This window comes from Thunnus thynnus, chromosome 6 (genome assembly GCF_963924715.1).
Source record: "Thunnus thynnus chromosome 6, fThuThy2.1, whole genome shotgun sequence".
NCBI classification, from domain to species: domain Eukaryota; kingdom Metazoa; phylum Chordata; class Actinopteri; order Scombriformes; family Scombridae; genus Thunnus; species Thunnus thynnus.
In genome coordinates this window covers 34802291-34829394 of record NC_089522.1, presented here as the reverse complement: position 1 = coordinate 34829394, position 27104 = coordinate 34802291, and the positions used below count along the sequence as shown (strand labels likewise).

Below are 27104 nucleotides of genomic sequence, written 5' to 3'. Positions count from 1 at the left end.
ACTCCTGTTGGCACCCAGAAGTGTTAACTGCTGTATAAACAGATAATGAATGACAATATAGTAAAACTCAGTTGTAATAATATAAAATATATCTTCATAGGAGAAGTTATAATAAGTACGGGGCATTAATAAAATGCTCTTATACCTTATAACTATATATTCAATGTTTATATGGTGATCATAAATGTTAAATGGGGTAAAGTGATTATCCTTATCTTCAGTCAGATTCACAGCAGCTTCATCAGGAAACCACTGATCTACATAAATTAATATTACACTTGTGTTCATAACTGTGAGGCTGTGTGTATGTATTTATTTAATCTTCATTGTTGGATATCTCCAGGGATATTATACCTTATGTAAAGATTTTTGTATTTTGTATTTGTATGAGGTCAATATATTGTGCTGTGAGATGCTGGTGTGTTTACATACTGGAATGTTTGGTTTGTTGGTGTTTAATGTGTCTGAATAATTCCATAGAGGTCATATAGGTCATATAATGGATTGAAAATAAAATAATTCATTCATTAATGTACCTTTAACAATCATCATCATCACTATGTTGTAAACACAGAAAAAAGGCAAATCAAATTTTACATGAGAGAGAGAGAGAGGGACGGAGACAGAAGAGACAAAGAGAGGGAAGGTGGGACCAACTTCCAATGAAGTTGATATAACTTACAATTTCCCATGAAGTTAACTGTTAGACCCATATTTCACTGGTAACCAGTGGAGGGAGGTCAGCACAGGGTTATCTCTCTTTTTTTGATCCAGTCAGGATTGATTGCATTTTGAACCACTTTCAGAAAAGACAGGAAGGACTGACTCACTCCCAGATAACGTGAGTTGCAGTAATCGAGACATGAGGTTATAAAAGCATGTAAAAGTGTCTCCAGATCGCCAAAAGAAAGAAAAGGTTTTAAGAGAGAGATAGAAAAAGGAAGGAGTGTTAACTTAAAGCATCTTCAGCTTCCTGATTGATCAGACAGACATATAGAGGCAGTTCTCTGACAGTTTGATGGTTTTCTGCATCAGGATCAAACTCAGAATGAATATCCACCATGTTCTGTTCTTCTGCTTCTTATCAGGTGAGGACTGATTACCTGACTGTGTCTGTAAAGCTGCAGCACAAACTGCTTCTGGACATTCATTGTATTCATTTTAACAAATGTCAGATTTGTATCACACAAGTTTTCATGTTGCTGTCATGTTAATTAGTTTTCCTGTCGTTCTCTAAATTATTCTGTTACTAATTACAACATCTCTATAATGTAATCTTGTAATTCAACTAAACTAAATGTAATTTCACAAAACATATGAACCATCCATCCATGAATATTTGTTGCTCATTAATGTGTTTGATATTAGAAAGTATGAAACAAAAACATTGAAAAACAGACGTTACACAGAGACACTGTGACTACAACTGCAGCTACAAGTAGAACAACAGCAACTGCTGTACAGTCAGTGAAAACTTTGCTAATGGCTGCCTCTGTATCATCTCTGCTTCTCTGTGAACTGATGGATTAGCCCTCATTAATCTACAGTTTGTTTACAGTAAGTCTACAATACACAAAGTATTGATCATCAGTATTCACTGTTCATCTTTCCAACAGCACTGCAGGATGGAAACACTGGACTCGTCAATGCAATAAACCTTTATGCTGGAGCTGAAGGAAGAAATGGTTCAATGGATTGCTCCTTCACTTCGTCTGGAAGCACCAAGTTCTTCTGTAAAGGAGAATGTAAAGAAGAAGACATTCTCATTAAAACAGATGATGTCACAGCTCAGAGTGGCAGATACAGCATCAGATATGAAGACGGATCTTCTGGAAGAAGAACTGTGACTGTGTACATCACACAGCTGACCAAGTCAGACTCAGGACAGTACAGATGTGGTTTGGGTGGATCTTCGGTCCCAGATTCTTACTGGGACTTTGAGCTCACAGTTATAGATGGTGAGTTTCTACTGAAAGTCATAAAACCTGATATATTTACTATGTTCATCCCATTTAATGATTTTGAAGCATAAGAATAAATGAAGTCAGATAGAATCTAATTAAATTGTGGGAAGAATGTGAGACGTTTATGATATATTGACTCAGTGTATCAATGTTGGATGAAATCATTACTCCAGCAGTCAGACTGTGGTTGAACTGGGCAGCTCCCAGTGTGACTCTGTGGATCTGTGTAAATGTGAAGCAGGTAATATTGTGATCAGACTGCAGCATCTTACAGGAAGTACAGACAGTAATTGCTGATTGTTCATCTTTTCAGAAGCAGCGCTGGGTCAAAACACTCGTTTCATCCGTACAGAAACTGAGGGAGGAAATATCAAATATGGATGCCTCAGTACTGTCAATGGAAACAGGACGTTCTTCTGTAAGGATGAATGTAAAAAAGAAGAAGACATCCTGGTTAAAACAGAAGAGAACAGAGCTCAGAATGGCAGATACAGCATTGAATATAGAGAAAAATCTTTATTTGGACTGTATGTGACCATCACACAGCTGAAGAAGTCAGACACAGGATGGTACAGGTGTGGTTACGGCAGAGCTTCGTCTCCAGATTCATCTGACACGTTCCCGATCATTGTTGTAGATGGTGAGTTTTATATTTAATTTTTGTGCACATTCTGTTCAATGAATATCAGTTGTTAAGTGTTTAAAATGATGAGAACTTGGTGCACTCCTGTAGCCTTCTGGTTAAGACCCATGTCACATAACCACAGTGTCCGCGGTTTGAATCCAGCAGCAGACCTTTGTTGCATGTCACCCCCCCATCTTGCCCCCTTCATTTCCTGTCATATCTACAAAGTCCCTATAATAGAGGCATAAAAGAATCTTTAATAAAAAAATTAAAGAGTGGATGGAAATGACATGACAGAAACAAATATCTTATTTTTCGGGTTACGGTCAAAATTTGATTTGTGACAACAAGAGGAGTGCTGAGGTTGGCAGAGTCATACTAGTTGTCCAACCTGGGACCTTTTCTATATTTCTATTAACATTAGGTAACATAGAGAAGAACGGTTCCTCAGGTTCCTTAATGTTCAAAACATCATACTCTAAAATGTTTCTAAAGATGAAACTCATTTGTAGAGTCACAAAGTAATCTGATGTAAAATGTGTTGCCTTTATAATGTTAGTTTTTAAATTTACAGCAATCAGTTTGTACGATTTTTAAAAACCTTTTCAGACATTTGTGCTTTTATGTTTAATGTCAGAAAACCAACCTGTGGATGTTATTTTCTTACTCTTCTGTAATCAAAAAACAAATAATAATTTCTTGTGATTAATAGAACAAACTCACTTCAAATATTCTTAATCATTTACTTCATTAACATATTTAATGCTGCGTATTTCTTGTGTATGTGATGGATGCTGTCAATATGATCTTTCTGTCTAGAGCAGCATCTCATTTCTCTGCATTATTGATTCAGTATCTGATTGTTTCAATGTGTTTTCATTGTTCACGGCTCCAACCACTTCAAAACCAAACCGGACTCTCCGACCTTTTCCAAAATCAGTCCCATCAGCCTCCATACCAACAACAACACAGAGTTTAATCTCCAGTTCAGGAAGCTTCACACCTTCATCATCTTTCCCTGAAACCACAGAGCAGTTTACAGGTACAGGACAGTTCATGTCTGTCCATCTGTCCATCACTGTCTCTCTGCAACAAAACGTCCTCTTAAAACAGTCAAATTCAGCATAACAACGTTGTCTAATAAGAATAACAAGATGGTCCAACATGTGTTTCAGCACATAAGACAGTTCAGCACCTAGAAGAAAACATTTCACATTTAATTTTACAATAAATTTCCTTTTTTATCTTCACGTCTAATGTTTAAATACATCCTACGTTTCTAATGATGTAAGATAATTATTAACATGTGATGTCAGCACATGACAAGTCAAGAAACATTCAGAGTAAAGTCTGAGATGTTTTTTCAACAGGAAGATCTCATTTTTGATAAAGGTTCCCTGTGTAGTTTTCTTGTAAACAAGGTTATATTTATATTCAGTGTTACTCACCAAAACATGCTGAGTGTATCCTTTAGGTCCAACATAAGTGTTGAATATGTTTCCTCAATCATAAAATATTTGCAAAGCTGATTATATTAAGTATTTTAAATCTTGCATTGCTTGCAGTCTTCTTCTCTCCTGCTTTTGTTGGTGCATTGCTGCATTTCAGGGCAGGTTCCTGCATCCTGTAGATCAGTGGGATGATGTGAAACCACTGGCAGGATTGTGTATCACATCAAACACGTGTGCACAACGTAGATCCACCTGCAAAAACAAGCTACGTGTGGTCAAAAACTCCACAGGGAACCTTTACGCTTCTAATACAAGACAAAAGATCCCAGACTTTCAAACTACTACATGTCTCTCTCTCTCTTCCTTCCCAGCTGTCTCTGATGTCTCTCGTCCACATGCCTTCTGGCCTCTGGTTGTATGTGTGGCTGTGATTGTTGTGCTGTTGGCTATTGTTCTGCTGCTCCTCCACAAATTGAAGAAGAGGAGGAACTCTGGTTTGAACACCAGAGGAACCTCAGACAGCAGAAACATGGAGATGACTTCCTTTAACTCTGTATGTCTCATGTTAACTCTTACTGTTGGCATTTATACATTTTATTTTTGCAGTTAGGAATAAAAAATCTCATGTCTGCAACTACTTCACTAGTATGAACAAAGCTATAATTAAATAAAATCATAATTATTGTTAATAGACCTCTGGCCTGTCCAGTTGTTATCACTAAAATATCAGAAAACAATTGTCTATGAAGAACACCATATCTGGTCTGTTACTCTGGTTACTGCTATATTAGGTTTGATGTCATTCCTGTTTTATTTTCAGTTATCTGTCAGCAATGAGAACCGTCCTCCAGTCTCCACATAGCCTGGATCCAGACAGCAGGGATCTGGACCAAACCTACCCTGCACTCACAGCAAACATATGATGATGTTTGGATTTGGATCTGGATTCTGTACTGTGCAGGTTAACATGTGCTGCAAAGTTCCAGTTTGTTCCACTTTCATTCTTTCTTTTTTTTTTAATTAGCCAATATTAACTATAAACATGCTATTTTTCACCTCTATGCTGATGATACACAACTGATCATGTTTCTTCTTCTTCATTCTGTCTTCATAAATGTAGATGTTGTTTGATATTGTTCTTCTACACTTTGAGCCAACTCTGTCTCCTAGAAATTACATTCATATTCGACTAAATTGTAACAGCAAATATGTTTTATTAGAAACGTAATGTTACTGAATCACGTTTTCTCTCAACATGATGAAAAATTTTGTTAATTAATGTGTTTAAGTTGCAAAATGTTGATACTGAACGTATGAGTGAAATGTTCAGAGACAATGTACCTAGTCTCTTTTTCCACCAAGATATCTGATACAGTAAAATCTCTGCTGGTAGAAACTCACAGTATAAAAGTGTTTGTGGTTGTGTTCAGACTCTAGCAGCACTTGGTTCAGGTCAGAGAAAGATCCTGGTCTCTGTTTAATACAGAAAAAAGTCTGCAGTGACTTGAAGCTCAACATGTTTATGAACATTTAAGCCACAGCAGCATCTTTCACTAACCTGAACCAAACCTGAACACACACAGGACTCAGGATGTGAACCCGGGTCTCTGCTGTCAGAGTCCTGCATCGTGTAGCCCCCCATCCACCCCGACCTCCTCCCTCCCACTGCAGAGACACATAGAAATGTAGCTTCATTCATTACTGTGAACATCATCCAGGCAGAGATTATGTTTGATAACACAACATTACTGTGAAACAGTTTAGTCGTATATGAAGGTCATTTCTAGAATTCACAAGTCTGATGGCTTCTGGAAAAAAAAACTTCCTTCTGTTTGTTTTACATGCAGGAGATCTAAAACACATTCCTGATGGCATCAGGTTAAAGTAGTCATAGAGGACATCATGTGTGTGGTTGCTGATAATCTTCTCTGCTTTGTTGAGGACTTGTTCAGTATTAAGATGTAACAGGGATCTTTGTGTTTTGCCAATAATTTTAGAGCTGAAGTTAACAACATGTTGCAATCGATTCTTGTCCTTTTGACAAATGTAAACCAGCAGTTAAAATACTTTCAATAAAAGGATAACTTCAATAAAACGTTGTCAATATTCTCTGATCGACTCTAAAGGAGTTTAGTTTGCAGCTCAGACGCTGCTGAGCCTTTTTCACAATAACATCTGTACTGTCACTAAATCTCAATCTGTCATCAAACACAGTTCCCAAGTATTTGTAGACTTGGACGAGTTCAACACTTACTGAGGCCAAGAATGATTGTTGGAACTGTCTGTGTGTTGTGGTGAGATCACCATTTCTTTAGTTTGGGACACATTTAAATCTAAAAAAGATCTCATCTCCTCATCATGATGAATCTGAACCTCTTTAGATAGGAAGTGACTGCTGCTCCAGAAGCAATATTGTAAGAAGGTCTGTCCACCATAGTGAGTTATTTTACAGCCAGTCTGTGAAAAATTCAGAGTCTGACTCTGATGCCTCCTAGTGGTAGTATTGAAAAAGACACTTAACATACAGAGAGCTTTGACATTTGATTGTCAAATTGTTCTGAAGGCTGCAGCTTCTTAATCTGAGCTGCTACCTTTTCCTGTTTGACATCACATGTTGCATCACATGTTTTCTGGACTGTAATCATTATGTGTCGCTTTATAATGTGATATTTATGAGGAGCTTTTTTCAAAAATGGAGCACAGCTTTCAGGCAGAGCATTGAAGTCGGCTTGTTTCAGCTGTTTTCATTATACTTCACAGGGCGGCTGTGACTGAGGAGGTAGAGCAGGTCGTCCACTAATCAGCGGTTAGTGTTCATGTCTGACATTTTCAGAGTTCTAATAAATGCTCATAATAGGTGTATTTATTTGGCAAGTAAAGTCTACATAAATATAACCAAACATAAATCTCAAATGTAGCTGTTCACATCATACATTTCTTAATTTACAAAGAAGAAATGTGCAATACATTTTAAAGTTCATGAGAAACCTTGAGAAGCAAATTGATGGGAGCAAACACATTCTTTGGTGTGGGAAACAAAGGGTTAAACACCTTCATATAAAATATGTCCTCATAGGAGAAGTGATAATGAATACTGAGCATTAATAAAATGCCCTTATACCTTATAACTATATATTCAGTGTTAATATTGTGCTCATAAATGAGGTAAAGTGATTATCCTTATCCTCAGTCAGATTTGTCAAAGAGGATTCACAGCAGTTTCAATATGAACCCACTGATCTACACAAATTAATATTACATTAAATTCATATCTGTGAGGCTGTATGTATTATATTTATTTAATCTTCATATTTGGATATATCCTGGGATATTATACAGTATGTAAAGATCTGTATGAAGTAAAATGTATTGTGCTGTGAGATGCTGGTGTGTTTATATACTGGAATGTTTGGTTTGTTGGTGTTTAATGTGTCTGAATAATGTGTCACATAACTGGTCCAAAATAAAACTATTCATTCATTCATGTACCTTTAACCGTCGTCATCATCATCATCATCATCATCATTGTTGGGCCTCAGACCATGAGGTCACACAGAGAAGGCCTACATGTAACCTGTGAGGCCTGACCACGAGGTGCTTGTTCCTTTGTTTCCCCTGCGACAAAGGAATAGCGCCAAAATGCTGCTTACAGACAATGGGAGTCCATTGCAAACTCCATTTCCAAGGATGCTTTGCGATTTTCACACCTCAGCAGGGAACAGTCAACATACAGTCTCATTGGCGGAGACGCTCCTGCACAGTGGAGCGTCCTGATGACGCAGCCGTGACATCACTGCCCCTTTAAAACTGAATGTGCCCTGAAGCACACGCCTTTCCCGTGTCACTGAGCTAGGGGTAACTTCTGTTCCTCTGTTGTCCCCTCCTCGAAGACTCCCCTCGCCGGACGAGACGAGACTTCACCCGTGTTCACCCGAACACATTCCCGGATCCGAGAGAGACCGCTGCTGCAACCAGCATCCTCAAACTCCCTCGAGAAGGAAGAAACTTCTTCACCAAGTCGACTCTGCTGTTCTCTCCGCCACGCCGCTGAGAGCCAGCTGCTGTGCTTTTTGCCGACCGTGCGAGAACGGCCACCGTCTGCATCCGAGCCCAGGACAAAGCCGGACATAAAGACGGACTACACACACACCCTGCTCGCTTTCTGAAGCGACCAAGTAAGAGGCATAAGTCTGGGCAGAGGCAGTGTTAGTTGTGTGTTCCTATCAGCATCAGTTGCTGTTGTTTAGCATTTAGCTCTTAGCTTTTGCTATTGTTTTGTTGTGTTGTTGACGGACCGCCGAGTCCATTTTTCCTGCTTTACTCTTTGGAGTATTTTAAGTTTGCTGCCTGTTTAGTTGTGTTCACCACGCTAGACTGTTTTGTGTTTGTCCCGCTCGGGACTACTGCTGTGTTTGTGCCATCGTGAGTCAGGAAGTAAGTTGCTTTGTCGGTCAGAAACCAGACAACATGCGTAACAGACTGCCGTCCATACACACGCTGTCTGTGGACAAAGGAACCGCTTCTCTTCCTCTCACTTCCTCTTTGTTTTTCCTTATCCGCCATCAGACACGTGTGTTTTTCACAGAAGTGGGTGAGTGCAAGACGCCATCCACCAGGTGGTGCTTCTGTCTAACCAAGACACCGCCATACTTCTGCCATCCGGTTCCTGCGCGACGTGACTTCCTCCCATAGTCACGTCCACGTCGCAGACCGACGACGTCATCACGTCAGGTCCGGTCGCCATCTTGTCACACACACACACACTCACACACACACACACACGCATGCACACACACAAACACACACGCACACACACACATGTATTCCCCTGCATGTGTCCAACCCTGTACATACCTGTTTGTGTTTTGTTTGGTAGGATTCATTTTGCTAAGTTTAATAAACATAAATAATGACAGAAGTCCTTCTGTCATTATTGTGTGTAATATTGTGAAAAGTGGCTGATTGAAGGAGTCAGAGCTTGAATTCAACCCTTCTTTGTTCACCCTCGAATGTTGATATCTCTCAGATATTAACATTCTAGGTGAACTCCCCTTTATGAGACTACCTTGTTTGGTTATTGGTCCCGGTTTCTGGGTGGTGCTCCGTATTTGTTAATTCATATTAATAATTCTATTGTCATAATTAGTTAATTTTCCTCGATAATTGATAATTATTGCAAATAATCAACTGTGTTCCTCACAGATGCAACAGTTGGTGCCTGAATTATTGATTAAGGTTAACAATATCTTATTTTCATAATTCATAATTATCTATGATAATTATGAATTATTGCTAATAACCAAACACACTACTGCCCATCCCAACATCATCATCATGTTGTAAACACACAGAGAAACAGTCAAGTCAAATTAATTTATAGAGCACATTCAAAAACAACAGTTGACCAAAGACACAGAAAAATGTAAAAACACAGTTGAAGAATCAAAGCAAAGCCAGATTGTCGCGGGTTCGCTTTCAATGATGGCTCAGACGACGAGAAACTTCAGCGTGGTGATTTTTTATTCACACCAAGTTCCCCAAACAAGAGTGGCAAAAATATTTAAAGTGCAGGAGTGGAAAAAACACAGTAACAAAAAAAAGTATTTACACGACAGGTTTCACACTGGCAGCTCGTCACCCACATTGTTACTCGGCCACGACCAAAAACCCAACAACCCTAAATGAGCAGAGCTCCTCTTATATATTCTTAGCCCCTCCCCCGGGCAAACCAATTAACAAATTATAGTGTCCTACGTTCAAATTTGATCACAACAAACATAAATTCAAAAATCAATGATATACTTTGCATAAAGGAAAAATGGCACTAATCGCCCTCCATATTGCTATGGCCAAATACCCCCAAACCAAAATAAATCATAAAATATCAGTCCATTCAATATTAATGGTATGGTCCATGGTCACATGACCCTCTTAAGGGTGCCACCAAGCGCTATTTATGATGTGTCCAGGAAGTGCCTCAGTTTGGCTGCATGCACTGGCGCGCTCTCTCCGGCCAAGAGAGAGAGAAACGCACGCCGGTTAGGGCATGACGGAGCGTTCACGGGTGCCCTGTCACACAGATAACTAAAGTAAAGTAAGTAAAGTAAATTCTAATAAATAAAATTAACAATTTTAATATGCTATAAAAAAAATTAGGGGGACTCAAAAGTGATTCTATAAAGGAGGGTCTGTAGCTGGGATTTAAAAGTGGTGATAGATGGGGAGGATCTGATGGTGAGGGGCAAACTGTTCCACGGTCTGGGAACAGCGATGGAAAAAGCTTTGTCACTTTTGGATTTTGACCGGGAACGTGGAACAGAGAGGAATAACTGATCAGAGGATCTGAGGGGTCTTAATGTAGAATATGGACTGAAGACAGGCTGGTGCCAAACCATTCAGAGCTTAAAATCAGTCCTGTATTTCACTGGTATCCAGTGGAGGGAGACCAGTACAGTGGTGATGTGCTCTCTCTGTTTGGTGTCAGTGTTAAAAGCATGAAAAACTGTCTTCAGATTGCCAAAGGCAAAAAAAGGTTATTACTCTGTAGTTACGGTGTAATCTTTTTTCATTAACGGTGTACCAGTACAGTACGTACATATATGTAGGCACAGGAGAACAAGATGTGACGTCATTAAAATGTTGAATGCTGGCTTTTGTTTTCGTCTAGCATTATGGCTCCTCAAGGTGCAAGCTTACCCTTTTTTCAGCTCTGTGCACAGTCTCCTTTCATCGCAGGAAATAAATATATAACTACAGATAAAACATGAGGTATGAATCAGAACGCATATATATGGTTCATATGCTCTTCTGACTGCAAACTGTGTAGTTAATTTAGTTTGTTCTTCTATGTTTTGAGGAAAGTAAAATTCAAACAACCTGTTTTCACATTATCCTCTGTAGTTACAGAGTAAGTTATGTTGGTTATTCATCCCTTGTTACGCGTAGTTACAGGGTAAGTACAGTGTATGTGGGCTATAATCTAAAGCACTGTTAGTTCTCCCCTTGTTACATTTAGTTACAGGGTAACTACAGGGTATGCGGGCTCAGCTTTTGTAATATAGCATATTATGTAAACTATACAACTATATGTATCAACAACATATAGAATGTCCATATTGGGATCCCAATTTTGTCCTCTGTAGTTACAGAGTAAGTTATGTTGGTTATTCAACCCTTGTTACGTGTAGTTACAGGGTAAGTACAGGGTATGTGGGCTGTAATCTAAAGCAGTGTTAGTTCTCCCCTTGTTACATTTAGTTACAGGGTAACTACAGGGTATGCGGGCTCAGCTTTTGTAATATAGCATATTATGTAAACTATACAACTATATGTATCAACAACATATAGAATGTCCATATTGGGATCCCAATTTTGTCCTCTGTAGTTACAGAGTAAGTTATGTTGGTTATTCACCCCTTGTTACGCGTAGTTACAGGGTAAGTACAGTGTATGTGGGCTGTAATCTAAAGCACTGTTAGTTCTCCTCTTGTTACATTTAGTTACAGGGTAACTACAGGGTATGCGGGCTCAGCTTTTGTAATATAGCATATTATGTAAACTATACAACTATATGTATCAACAACATATAGAATGTGCATATTGGGATTCCAATTTTGTCCTCTGTAGTTACAGAGTAAGTTATGTAGGTTGTTCACCCCTTCTTACATGTAGTGACAGGGTAACTACAAGGTATGTGGGCTCAGCTTTTGAAATATAGGATATTATGTAAATTATACAGCTATATGCATCAACAACATACAGAATGTCCATATTAGGATTCCAGTATTGTAAAAGTTCACAGTTGTATTGATTCATCCACATATCATAAACTTCTTTTCAAAAGAATGCTGGTTTTCTTTGTCAGCTTTTTGTACACTGCTTTAAATATTTCTTGAAATATACCAATAGAAGCAAAGAGTCAACAGTGAACTTGAACAGTTCTTTCACTTGTTTCATAATAGCTGCTGCATGCTCTCTTTGCATTTCTTGTTTTTCTTTGATACAAGTTTCACAATCCTTACTTTTATCGCACTGGTCATTATTGCATTTCTTATCTTGTTTGTCATCAGGATTACTTCTTGTGATAAATGTCTTGTTGCTTTGTGGGCGTGGAAATTTGAATCTACAAGTTGTTCCCTTCTTTTTGCATGTTTTGAGTGCCTTTTGCTGTGTTGTTTTACAATGGACACAGTTTCATACATTTACTGATCTGTCTCTGGTGGCATTTCACATGTCACACATTGATCCATGAATGCTACATATTTCATCATCTTGGTCAATTTGAAGCACATTCTCAACCCACAACAAACAATGGGTTTGTGGACTTCCATGCTATTGAAATTCAATACGATAAAAGTAATCAACTATTTTCCCAATTGGCTGAGCTGGCAACATGATAGGAAACAGTGGAACCATCAAACATTCTTGCAGATGTCACAGGATTCCTTTTTAACATGTCCAATGTGTCAGACAAGTCCAGGCCATCAATTCATTTTTGGGCTTCTTGTTTCATTATACTTTGTTGAAGTTCTGTCCATCACAAATCAGCAGACGAGAATGAGCAAAACCATCTTGGAATACCCAGTTGTCTCACCATAACAAATAAATCCTTTTGTACAGATTGCCAACAAGCAGGTGTACCTCTTATAGATTTCAGAAATTCATATCCTTCATCAAAGTTTAAAATGCTTCCAAGTGAATCTTTGTTTGTTAATATTTCAGAGGTGGGAAACATTTTGCTTTGTTGGTTTCAGTTAATAATCTCACAGGATTGTTGCCTTCTGCTGGTGCGACAGACAAAATGTCATCAAAGTGCAGATCCAAAACTTCTTGTGCAATATCAACTGGTTGCAAATGTGACCATGAACATGTCATGTTGCTGTCTTTCATGTAATGATTCATCAGTGGATTCATCTTCTAATTGTACGTTAGCACTTTGGATTTTGTCTTTACACACACAGGACTCAGGATGTGAACCCAGGTCTCTGCTGTCAGAGTCCTGCATCTTGTAGCCCCCCATCCACCCCGACCTCCTCCCTCCCACTGCAGAGACACATAGAAATGTAGCTTCATTCATTACTGTGAACATCATCCAGGCAAAGATTATGTTTGATAAAACAACATTACTGTGAAACAGTTTAGTCGTATATGAAGGTCATTTCTAGAATTCACAAGTCTGATGGCTTCTGGAAAAAAAACTTCCTTCTGTTTGTTTTACATGCAGGAGACCTAAAACACATTCCTGATGGTATCAGGTTAAAGTAGTCATAGAGGACATCATGTGTGTGGTTGCTGATAATCTTCTCTGCTTTGTTGAGGACTTGTTCAGTATTAAGCTGTAACAGGGATCTTTGTGTTTTGCCAATAATTTTAGAGCTGAAGTTAACAACATGTTGCAATCGATTCTTGTCCTTTTGACAAATGTAAACCAGCAATTAAAATACTTTCAATAAAAGGATAACTTCAATAAAACGTTGTCAATATTCTCTGATCGACTCTAAAGGAGTTTAGTTTGCAGCTCAGACGCTGCTGAGCCTTTTTCACAATAACATCTGCACTGTCACTAAATCTCAATCTGTCATCAAACACAGTTCCCAAGTATTTGTAGGTCTGGACGAGTTCAACACTTACTGAAGCCAAGAATGATTGTTGGAACTGTCTGTGTGTTGTGGTGAGATTATCATTTCTTTAGTTCGGGACACATTTAAATCTAAAAAAGATCTCATCTATTCATCATGATGAATCTGAACCTCTTTAGACAGGAAGTGACTGCTGCTCCAGCAGCAATACTGTAAGAAGGTCTGTCCACCATAGTGAGTCATTTTACAGCCAATCTGTGTGAAATTTAGAGTCTGACTCTGGTGCCTCCTAGTGGTAGTATTGAAAAAGAAACTTAACACACAGAGAGCTTCAACATTTGATTGTCAAATTGTTCTGAACGCTGCAGCTTCTTAATCTGACCTGCTACCTTTTCCTGTTTGACATCACATGTTGCATCACGTTTTCTGGACTGTAATCATTATGTGTCACTTTATAATGTGATATTTATGAGGAGCTTTTTCATAAATGGAGCACAGCTTTCAGGCAGAGCATTGAAGTCGGCTTGTTTCAGCTGTTTTCATTATGCTTCACAGGGCGGCTGTGACTGTGGAGGTAGAGCAGGTCGTCCACTAATCAGCGGTTAGTGTTCATGTCTGACATTTTCAGAGTTCTAATAAATGCTTATGGTAGGTGTATTTCATAGGCAAGTAAAGTCTACATAAATATAACCAAACATAAATCTCAAATGTAGCTGTTCACATCATACATTTCTTAATTTACAAATAAGAAATGTGCAATACATTTTAAAGTTCATGAGAAACCTTGAGAAGCAAATTGATGGGAGCAAACACATTCTTTGGTGTGGGAAACAAAGGGTTAAACACCTTCATATAAAATATGTCCTCATAAGAGAAGTAATAATGAATACTGAGCATTAATAAAATGCCCTTATACCTTATACCTATATATTCAGTGTTTATATTGTGCTCATAAATGAGGTAAAGTGATTATCCTTATCTTCAGTCAGATTTGTCAAAGAGGATTCACAGCAGCTTCAATATGAAACCACTGATCTACACAAATTAATATTACAATTATGTTCATATCTATGAGGCTGTGTGTATATATTTATTTAATCTTCATTGTTGCATATCTCCAGGCATATTATACAGTATGTATGAAGTAAAATGTATTGTGCTGTGAGATGCTGGTGTGTTTACATACTGGAATGTTTGGTTTGTTGGTGTTTAATGTGTCTGAATAATGTGTCACATAACTGGTCCAAAATAAAACTATTCATTCATTCATGTACCTTTAACCGTCGTCATCATCATCATCATCATCATCATCATCGTCATGTTTTAAACACACAGAGAAACAGTGAAGTCAAATTAATTTATAGAGCACATTTAAAAACAACAGTTGACCAAACTGCTTCACAGAAAAATGTAAAAACACAGTTGAAGAATCAAAACAAAGTCAGATAAATAAAGTAAAGTAAGTAAAGTAAATTGTAATAGATAAAATTAACAATTTTAATATGCTATAAAAAAAATTAAGGGAACTCAAAAGCGATTCTATAGAGGAGGGTCTGTAGCTGGGATTTAAAAGTGGTGATAGATGGGGAGGATCTGACGGTGAGGGGCAAACTGTTCCACGGTCGGAACAGCGATGGAAAAAGCTTGGTCACTTCTGGATTTTGACCGCGAACGTGGAACAGAGAGGAATAACTGATCAGAGGATCTGAGGGGTCTTAATGTAGAATATGGACTGAAGACATTAGAGATGTAGGCTGGTGCCAAACCTGTTAGTTGTCCCCTTGTTACATTTAGTTACAGGTTAACTACAGGGTATGTGGGCTCAGCTTTTGTAATATAGCATATTATATGAACTATACAACTATATGTATCAACAACATATAGAATGTCCATATTGGGATCCCAATTTTGTCCTCTGTAGTTACAGAGTAAGTTATGTTGGTTATTCAACCCTTCTTACGTGTAGTTACAGGGTAACTACAGGGTTTGTGGGCTCAGCTTTTGAAATATAGGATATTATGTAAATTATACAGCTATATGCATCAACAACATATAGAATGTCCATATTAGGATTCCAGTTTTGTAAAAGTTCACAGTTGTATTGTTTCATCCAGATATCATAAACTTCTTTTCAAAAGAATGCTGGTTTTCTTTGTCAGCTTTTTGTACACTGCTTTAAATATTTCTTGAAATATACCAATAGAAGCAAAGAGTCAACAGTGAACTTGAACAGTTCTTTCACTTGTTTCATAATAGCTGCTGCATGCTCTCTTTGCATTTCTTGTTTTTCTTTGATACAAGTTTCACAATCCTTACTTTTATCACACTGGTCATTATTGCATTTCTTATCTTGTTTGTCATCAGGATTACTTCTTGTGATAAATGTCTTGTTGCTTTGTGGGCGTGGAAATTTGAATCTACAAGTTGTTCCCTTCTTTTTGCATGTTTTGAGTGCCTTTTGCTGTGTTGTTTTACAATGAACACAGTTTCAAACATTTACTGATCTGTCTCTGGTGGCATTTCACATGTCACACATTGATCCATGAATGCTACATACTTCATCATCTTGGTCAATTTGAAGCACATTCTCAACCCACAACAAACAATGGGTTTGTGGACTTCCATGCTATTGAAATTCAATACGATAGAAGTAATCAACTATTTTACCAATTGGCTGAGCTGGCGACATGATAGGAAACAGTGGAACCATCAAACATTCTTGCAGCTGTCACAGGATTCCTTTTTAACATGTCCAATGTGTCAGACAAGTCCAGGTCATCAATGCATTTTTGGGCTTCTTGTTTCATTATACTTTGTAGAAGTTCTGTCCATCACAAATCAGCAGACGAGAATGAGCAAAACCATCTTGGAATACCCAGTTGTCTCACCATAACAAATAAATCCTTTTGTACAGATTGCCAACAAGCAGGTGTACCTCGTATAGATTTCAGAAATTCATATCCTTCATCAAAGTTTAAAATGCTTCCAAGTGAATCTTTGTTTGTTACCATTTCAGAGGTGGGAAACAATTTGCTTTGTTGGTTTCAGTTAATATTCTCACAGGATTGTTGCCTTCTGCTGGTGCGACAGATAAAATGTCATCAAAGTGCAGATCCAAAACTTCTTGTGCAATATCAACTGGTTGCAAATGTGACCATGAACATGTCATGTTGCTGTCTTTCATGTAATGATTCATCAGTGGATTCATCTTCTAATTGTACGTTAGCACTTTGGATTTTCTTTGGATGGTCTTTACACACGTTTTGATGTATCATCTTCATCATCATCATCGTCGTTGGCTTCTTCCTCACATTTGCTTGATTTGCATGTTTATACCATTATTTGCATTCTTTCAAATATGCCAGTGCTCCCTGTATTTTATCTGTTTGAGTATACTGATATTCATAATGTCCTTTGTATTAAGTTTCTTTTCAGTTTGACATAAATCATAAGATCATGATTATCTGGTCTTGGAAGAACATCAGTCACCCTTGTAATATTGGATGGCGCACATGTAACTGGTCCATGAACACCATTTTGTCTACCTATTGGCAAAACAAGCACTTTCATGAATGGAATGTACATTGCAATCAAGTGTTGTTATATTGAGTGAACCATTTAGCTGAGGTGGAATAGGATCTAAAGCCAAATTGTTCATAATGTTTTCTTCAGGAATTTTACCAACAAGAATTTTTCAATGACAAGTGAAACAAATCCATAACTCACTAATGGGTCCCTTTTTGAAAATACAGTCTTGAAGATAAATATCAATACGTTTGTGAAAATATGTTTCAATTATACATTTACTACACACTTGTATTCCTTTTTTGGCATATACCTCCTTTTTTTACATTTTATCCCCTTATGTTGAACTCGCTGCCAATGACATACTGAGCACACATATTCTGGACCAGTACTTACTTTAAACTGTTCAGTCACAAAGTCAATGTCTTGCCTTAATTTACGTGTTTTCATTCTTCTCTCTATATTTCTTACTCTTTTCTGCATGAAATTTGTCAGTTTTGTACCTATTTACACTATACGCTCTGACATTCTTCTGGTGTTGTTAATCACTTGCATATCTCACTTTGCTCACGTTTATTTTATTCCTATGTACTGGACACCCTCATGGTATCTACAAAATTCTCTCTGAACTGTCTAATTTCTTAATAGCATGTTTGTGTCACATAGCTTTTTTTTCTTTCCAGGTTGCACCGATTTGATACACTATTGTCCTTGGAGGTTGAATATTTCTTGCACAGAGAGGTACACACTTCTTTGACACTTCATAATGACAGTAGTTGCAGTGTTTCAGGTAAATTGCTCCATCCTCATTTGATTGCTGCTCGGATGTGCAGTACTAAAACCACTTATTCCTACTGTACATGAAAACATGAACACCAAATAGGTCAGCAGCTGCCTGTATTTCCACCTCACTTGCCCAAACTCCAACATACTTCATGCGTGATTCATTCAAATAACCCTCAACAGAAGAAAACTCATGTCAAAGACAATTAATGAAGGCAAATGAATTCTTCTTTATATGCTTAACCATGACAAGTGATATTTTTCTGACTATTTTCATTCCCACTTATAACAAATGATAGAGCTCTAAAAAAGCAGTCAGCATCACCTGCAATAGTTTTTGTTTCCATTAAAACTGATTCTTTTCTGCTACAGTCTACATTTGACTAGAAAATATTCAGTTTCAGCTTCTTTTGTTGTTGTATCATCAAAGGACAAAATTCAAAGTTTGAAGCCTCAGACCCACTTATCAGAGTAACTTCATCTGCATTCAAATTGGACACTCTTACATTCTCTCTTTCATTGATCAAAACAGATGAGTTGTTTGAAGATGCACATTTGTCTGTTTTTTTCATTATGCCAAAACACTTCTTTTTGGAATATGAATCATCTATGTGATGAGTACTCTTAACTGGATCTCTGTCCAAACACTCATTTCTTAGTATATTTGTGGCATCACATATCTTGCATTTACTTCTCAATACTTGACTGTACAGTGGCTTATCAGTAGCAATATTTGTTTTCACTGTAGCACCACCTTGTGGCTGGGTACTAGGGCTACACAAGATTACTTTCATGGACACATCATGACCTCAAGGGCATTAACCACTAACTCTCATCACATACTTTGTGTTTATCCCTACGTATTTTACTGCACAAAGGCTTGTAAGTATCACTGTGTGACTTCACTGGAGCATCACCTGCTGTCTCACTACTGGTATTACACAGGATATGTTTCATGGACACATCATCATTTCTAGGGCATTTACCACCAACAGTGACCCCTTCTAGACATTTACTTGTACTTTTACTCCAGTGACTTTAAAGCACTTGTTCCATTCAGAGTTCACATTTGCTGTCAGCTGACAGGCAAGATCACTCAAATGTTTATGTGCATCAGTAAAACCTGAGTGTTGAATCACCAAAACTTTGTCAGTTAACGCAACAAGCAGGCCTTGGCTGCTATGAGAGATTTAGGACTGATGTGTTAGACAGCGCCCTCCACCACCATCATTACAGCACCAAATGAGAGAATATCTTTTCAAATTGTATTTCGCTGAAATACAATGACTTTTTATATCAGCCCTCACTCAGTGCTTTTTGAACATGCAAATTTCTCTCAAATCACATCGACTTTCTCTCATTTTAAACAACTTTTGGATTCTTTAAGGGGGAATAACTGATTTTTTGCCTCCTTACATAATTTGAACCCTTTTAAAGTCAACAAAATCTTTAAATATCAGAGCCTTTAATTCAATAAACAGTGAGATTCCGGATTTATTCAGAGTTAAAGCTCTAGTTGTGTAATTCTTTGGAGCTGTCAGAAGGAGGCAGTATAGGAGCTCTAAGCAGCACCAAAGTGTTTAATCATCATCAGACAAATCTGTGTTTTTTTCAAGCTGGGGCTCGGGATCCTGCAGGGACCTCCAGCGATGATTTTGGGGATCATGAGACATGTAAACTGTAAGGGGAAAAAATATATGTCCATCACACAAAAATATTTCCCCTTTTTAAGATGTCTACCCCATGTTTCATGTGAAGAATAAGTAAATTTCAGCCTCCATGTTGTATCATTCAAGGCTAAACGATCATGTATGACAATATCTGGACCCATGATTGTGTTTCAAGGATGCTCAAGAGACATGAAACAAACACCTTAATGATAGAAGATTATTTGTTTCACTCACATTGATGAAAAAATGAAGATAAAATGGTAAAAAGCAGTAATAGCGTCTCTGGCTCTTCTGCTCTCATAGTCTCAGACCCACTGGTCTAAATTACAGACTAATTAACCCACCAAACAGATTTATTCTGTTTTTAAACAAATCAGAAAGTCATTCAGGGTTGAGCCTGACTAATGTTTAAATGTTTGCTCAGACAACAACATGAATATATTACAGTCCATTTAAAGCTGTAACAATCAATATATTTGAGGAGAAAAAAAAATCTGAAACCAAATGGATTTATATTGATTGATTTATATTTTAAATTCTTTGGTTTCATGATGGTGCCCCCTAGTTTTGCAATTTTTCAAATAAATACCATCCCATCATCCTCTTATGTAGCTGGAGTTCAGTGGTGGATGAAGTATTCAGATCCTTTAATTAAGTAAAAGTAAAAATACTCTAGCCTAAGATACTCCATTTCAAGTAAATAAAACATAAAAATAAAAATGCTGTCAATGAAACACAGATACTGACATGCCCCTCGAGCTAAGACCTATTAATATAAAACTCTTACCAATATTCAAAAACATTACTTTTGACTGCAAAGAGGGATGATTACATGTGATTTCAGTTGGACTTCAACTGTGGTGGTTTTCAGGCTTTTTCCACTACAGGACTTGACGACAGTTAGCCTAACTTAAGATGTGTTGTTGTGGCTTTTCACTGAACTACCCCCACTTTGGGAGCAAGTTCCTGAACCAAACTTTTGCTTCACAGCTGGTTGGTAGCAGATATAAGGTAGCAGTTGCTAAAATTGTTAAAGGCCTTCCACACCTACACAGGTGTTCCAGTTAATCAGTTTCATTAGACGTATGCTCAGATTCAGGTGGGGAGTTCTGCTGTAATTATGAGCTCACTGGGCTCCAAGTTCTAACAAAAATGATTAAGTTATAACTTGTCCTGTCTGACAGATGCAACAAAGCTAACTGAACAGTCAGGGAGTTTAAGTTTAGAGCCACGACAGCACGATGTTTTCCAAATCCGTCCATATGAAGGATGAGTTTTTAAGTTCTACTAACTCTTTCACATAGCATGTAATCTGTTTAATGGAGTTTTAATTGTCAGAGATGTGACAGGAAAGTTTCACTGTTTCAGTTATTGGAGGTCAGTGTGGAGAAAAACTGACTGGATTTAGTTCTGACTCTGTTTCTGTTTGTCATTTAGCTTCAGCAGAAATCCCCTCCTCTGTCATTCAGGGTGGGACTACCTTTCTCCTCCTCCTCTCCTTTCTCTCTTCCTTGTTTCCTCTCCTCTCATCTTGTTCCCTCCTGTGTTTTTTTCTCCTCTCCTTTATCATTCTCTCCTCATTTTCTTTTGTCCTCCCTCTTGTACATCATCATTTCACCCTCTCTTTCCCCTCTTTTTGTCTCTTAACAACCCCGTCCCCCCCCTCCCTATTTGGGTGGGGTTCCTCTATTTTATTTGACCTTTTCATTGTTCCTCCATCACTCTTCCTCTCTCTGTATCCCTGTTCCTCCCTCCATCCATTGATTTTCTTTCATCTCTTAAAATGTTTATTGTCTCTTTCCTATCACTATCTCTTCTACTCTCTCTTTTCTGTCCTTCTCTCACCCCTCTTTTTTGCCTCACTTTTCACTCCCAAACCTTCCTTGTCTTCTTCCTCCTTCACTTTCTTTCTTCCTTCTCCTCCTCCTCCTCTGTCCCTTTAGACTTTCCTTCTTTGACTCCCCTATCCCAAAACCTTTCATCCCTCCTTTTTTCCTCCTTCATTTGCCTTCCTTCCTTACTTCTTTATTTCTACTTATATCTTTGCTTTTCTTACCGTTTTACCTCTTTTCTCCCCTCCCCTTCTGCCTGCAAACTGTGAAGTTAATTTAGTTTAATCCTCCATGTTTTGAGGAAAGTAAAATTGAAACAAACTGTTCTCACATTGTCCTCTGTAGTTACAGAGTAAGTTATGTTGGTAAGTACAGGGTATGCAGGCTGTAATCTAAAGCACTGTTAGTTCCCCCCTTGTTACATTTAGTTACAGGGTAACTACGGGGTATAAATTTTTGTTTTTTCTTTCTTTCATACTGCTGATATTCTGGGTAATCTTATGGATTATATAGGATAGGAAAAAATAAGCCTTGGGCTTCAGCCTATTCCTTTTTCGGTAATTGATTGTGTGATTTTTTTATTATGTGAAATGGATTGGTATAAACATGGATGATGATGTTTTTGTCAGTTGCATATCCACACATATATTGTTGTTGTTTTCCTTTTTATGTATGACCGAAATAAACTATTCATTCATTCATTCATTTACTACACGCAGCATAATAAAATTGCGGAGCAAGGGAGAAGTGGACCTACCAACAGTGATCTGTGAGAGGGTCACTTCCAAGGGAAGTGAATCACCACGGAGGGATCTACAAAATCATAAAAGTCTAATATAAGCAACAGCATGAGAGGATACTCTAAGGACCAAACACAGAAATTATTCCCATACCTGTAGCTATTGCAGAAGTCAGGTGAACAGAAGACAGGGCGTGCAGTCAGCATCAGGGGAGTGCTCAGAAAACAGCTACCTGCCTTTATAGAGTGCCCACAGACGATGATTGGCTAGTGATCACCGAAGTAATCAAGAAAGCAAAACACTACAGTCCTGCTTAGACCAGACAGGAATACATTTCCATTCTGCTACACTAGTTTTTGTCAGTACACTTGCAGCTACATTCTGGACCAGCTGGAGAGTCTTTAGTGACTTGTTAGGGCAGCCTGATAATAAGGAATTGCAATAATCCAGCCTAGAAGAAGTTTTGCCTGAATTTTGCAATATTGCGTAAGTGAAAAAAGGCAGTCCTTGAAATTTGTTTTATGTGGGAGTTGAAGGACATATCCTGATCAAAGATAGCTCCCAGATTCCTTACAGTGGTGCTGGAGGCCAGGGTAATGCCATCTAGAGTAGCTATATCATTAGATGATGTGTTTCTAAGGTCTTTAGGGCCAAGCACAATAACTTCACTTTTGTCTGAGTTTAGTAGCAGAAAATTGCAGGTCATCCAGGTCTTAATGTCCTCAAAGCATGCTTGGAGTCTAGTTAACTGGTTGGATTAATCTTACTTCATTGATAAATATAATTGGGTATCATCTGCAAAACAATGAAAATGTATGGATTGTTTCTTAATAATATTACTTAATAATAAGGTAACAAATATAAGCTGAATAGTATTGGTCCTATTTGTAGAATACGTCACAGACATGAAGTGTCATCACTGTGGGTCAGCCTGCGCGGTGCATGCTGGGGAAGGGAGCCTCTCTGGTGGGGAACTCCAACACAGGAAGTTGGTGACACACGGAGCTTCTTTTCTCGACTCATATCGCTCTCTGTGATATTAGTTCAAACTGGGGCTCCTGCCTGTTGTTTCACTTGCTTCCCTGCGGAGATTTGGTGTTGTTACTTTTGTTATTTGTGGTCAGTTTCTGTAAAACACCCAGTTCAGATTTGACCAACCAGTGTATAAAATGGGCAAAAAAACAACAGACCGTGTAGTTAAAAAAAAAAAATCCCAATATTTTATTAAATAGCTGCTAATAAATAAATAGAGGTAAAACGAGACCAAAGCCGGGGGAGCTAAGTCAGTTAGACAGGAGGGAATAGGACGCCTGTGGCTGGATGTGCTCAACCTCTTCCTGCATGTGGCGAAGCACAGGGAAGCACTTCAAAACTACATCAAATCCAACCATTAAACTCTGTATCTACACACAAAAGAAGACAAACAAAGTGACTGACTCTAGTGTGTGTGGCTGGTTAAGTAATTGCAGATTGGAGGTCACACCCAAGCACATCTGTATACCATCAGCCCATCACCATGCAATTCACCCCACCACATGTGAAGACCACACCCACAGGACACACAATAGGTGCTAAACAATAATAGCGTCAATCACTGCATTCAAAATCAGCCGATACAGGTCCACCCTGTTACATTTGCCTTCTGACAGTTTGGAGGTTTCATCTCTGTTGCTGGTCCACTACACTGGCTGCTGGCTCCATAACCTTGCAAATCAATGAAAGTAAACTTTTTTTAGGAAATATGTTCTAGTATATTCAAAATAAATAGTGCAAAAGAATAAAAACGATAAGAAAATAACAAATTAATGCATGTCTAAATTAAATACAGTACTCTTAACATATGATTTAGTGTGAAAATAAATGAAATGACATAACAAGACAGATAGCAGACAATAACTGAAAACCTAATTCTTCACCCTGCACTATTTCCACTCAATAGGTGCTCTACTCATACACAGCAAGCTAGTCAACATTATGGCCAGTATTTACATACCAATCACAAGCGCTCACTTCTTAAACTCACACCAAAGTGTAAGTTAACATCTAAATTAACACAGTAGTTGAACAGATTGACAGGATGGGTGTTTTTAGTCCAGATATTATAGGATACCATATTCAGATATGGTGGACCCATGAACATTGACTGTAGCCACTGCAAGAGAGGCCTTTAGTTCCTAGATGTTACCCCCCGAGTCCCTTGTCCTCCCGGACTATTACACGCCTGCTCTTAGTGTGATCTTGGTGTGATCTCTCACAACTGCTGAGGGTGGGGGGTGTGGGTGGGAGATGGTGAGAGAGCTGTCTGTATCTGTGTATTTGTAGTCTATGTTTGTTATGTAACGATGTCTTTGTAAGTATGTGTTATATTTTATATTTTGTGTTTTTTAGGAGCCCCTTGAAAATGAGATGCTACATCTCAAGGGGCTATCTTATTCATAAATTCAAATTCAAAATTCAAATAAATTCAATTTGATTCAAAATCAAAGCAAAGGTTAATATACTTTTGCCTCACACAAATTTGTAAGATTGGATAATTTTCCTCAATAAATAAATGAAAACATTATTTTGTCTCATCTGTTTAATTGGGTTCCCTTTATCTAGTTTTAGGATTTAAGGTCATATTTATGCAGAAATAGAGAAAATTCTAAAGGGTTCACAAACTTTCAAGCAGCACTGTAAATGTTAGTATCTCTTAGATATTGACATTTTTAAAGTGAACACCCTCTTTTAACTGCTTTCACTTTTGGTTGTTGGTCCCTGATCTCAGGGTGGTGCCCCGTTGTTATTAATTTACATTAATAACTTTATTGATTTTTTGATCATTCTTAATCATTGCTAATAACAAAAACTGCTCCTACTAAGTCCCAACATTTATATACATATATACATACATGAGAAATGAGAGGAGGGGAAGGGAAACAGAGACAGGGAAGGTGAGACCAACTTCCAATGAAGTTGGTGTAACTTACAATTTCCAATTAAGTCGATTGAGTGATGAAAATGCACCAACTTCAAATGAAGTTAGACCCATATATCACGGGTAACCAGTGGAGGGAGATCATTACAGGGTCAGCTCTCTTTTTTTTTCCAGTTGATGCTGTCTGATGCATTTTAGAGAGGAAAGGAACACATTGTTTTTTCTTGCCAAGTCTCGCTAAGAGCCAGGAAATCTCTCGCTGACATATTCTTCCTTTTCTGAACAAAGGCTTCACTGAACAATTTCATGTTGCTTCCTTCAGTTTGTTTGATTTATGATTTGAAAATATATTGGTGATAGCTCTATTTGCAGATGACATATTAATGTACTTAACAAGCCCAGATACATCCTTCCCTGCACTTATGACAACCCTCACAGATTATGGTCATTTATCAGGCTATAAAATAAATATACAAAAAACTCAGATTATTACTTTCAACTATAGACCAGGCCAAGCGATTAGGGACAATTACAAAATTAATTGGGAATAAAAATCATTAAAATATTTGGGAGTTAATCTACCTCAAGACTTAGGACAATTGAAGTCCATCAACTACGATCCATTGCTTAGTAGAATTAAATCAGATATTAACAGGTGGAACCTGATACCATATATGAGCATTACACAAAAAGTGGAGGTGATAAAAATTAATGTACTGCCGAGGATTTTATACCTGTTTCAGAGTCTACCAGAGGATTTAAAAGAAGATGAATTTAGGGAATGGAATAAAATGATCTCTAGATACATTTGGCAGGGGAAAAGACTGAGGATCAGGTACAGAACACTGCAGTTACCCAAAAACAAAGGAGGGTTAGGACTTCCATGCCTGAAGAGCTATTACCAAGCTGCACAAATAAAAACATTGTTGAATATATACAATCCTTACTACTCAGCGAGATGGAAAGAGATAGAGGCCGGCACAACAGATGGGGTCCTAATACAGGCTATAATAGGGGACAGTAACCTGAGAAAGCACATTAGAGAAGGGGCAAACCCATGGATGGATATATCATTGAAGATCTGGTTCAAATTAATTGTGGAAAACGACTTGAAAACTCAAAGTAGATTATTAAGATGGATTGGGTTTGATTCTGAATTCATGCCAAATAGAATAGATAAGAGTTTTAAAAATTGGGAAAGGGGCCCTACATTATTCCTGGAGCTCCTAAGTAAGAAGAAAATTAAAAGTTTTCAGGAGCTAAAAGACCAATATCACCTAACAAATTCGGATCAATATAGGTATTTGCAATTATGGAACTATCTGGAGCAATCAATGAGGGGGGTCATAAGCAGGAGGAGGACAGAAATTATTGAGATGTTTACTGCAACATATGAATCAAAATTGGGAACGAAGCTTATCTCAAGACTATATAAGGCAGTGGAGGACTTAAAGGGAACAGACACAGTGTATATAAAAGAGAGGTGGGAGAGGGATGCAAATATTGTTATATCAGTGGATGAATGGGAAGAGATAAATGAACAGCAATGGAGAACAACCTGTTCTTTATCTTGGAGAGAACATGGGTGGAAGAATATTATAAGATTTTTTAGAACACCAGCACAGTCAAAGTATCACGATACAAAGTGCTGGAGATTGTGTGGAGCTGAGAAAGCTGACCACTTCCATGTGTTCTGGAGTTGTCCCTCCATTCGTACCTACTGGCAGGAGCTTAAAAAGTGTATGGATAAAGTATTGAAGGTAAATCTTCCACTTACATTTGAGGTGTTATACTTGGGGATATTGGACATAGATTTAACAAGATTTGGGGACAAATATATTTACAGAATAATGCTGATTGCAAGTAAAAAAGCGATTACCAGAAAGTGGTTGAAGAATGAGGTACCTAAGGTTGAGGACTGGGTTGAGGTTATGCACAATATATATGGGATGGAAAAGTTAACTTTCTCTGTGAGACTGGAGATGGACAGATTTGAAAGAATTTGGGAAAATTGGATAG

At 37.9% G+C, this 27104-nt stretch overlaps 1 protein-coding gene across 1 annotated transcript in view; it reads left to right on the top strand.

Moving 5' to 3' along the window:
* The first annotated feature begins 1629 nt into the window (after positions 1-1629).
* Positions 1630-27104, top strand: part of LOC137185290 (CMRF35-like molecule 5) — an 86156-nt gene continuing 60681 nt past the window's right edge. Inside the window, exon 1 of the mRNA XM_067593636.1 lies at positions 1630-1958. Within this exon, the coding sequence (XP_067449737.1) occupies positions 1691-1958 (268 nt within the window). The 5' untranslated portion in view covers positions 1630-1690. The remainder of the gene's footprint in view (positions 1959-27104) is intronic.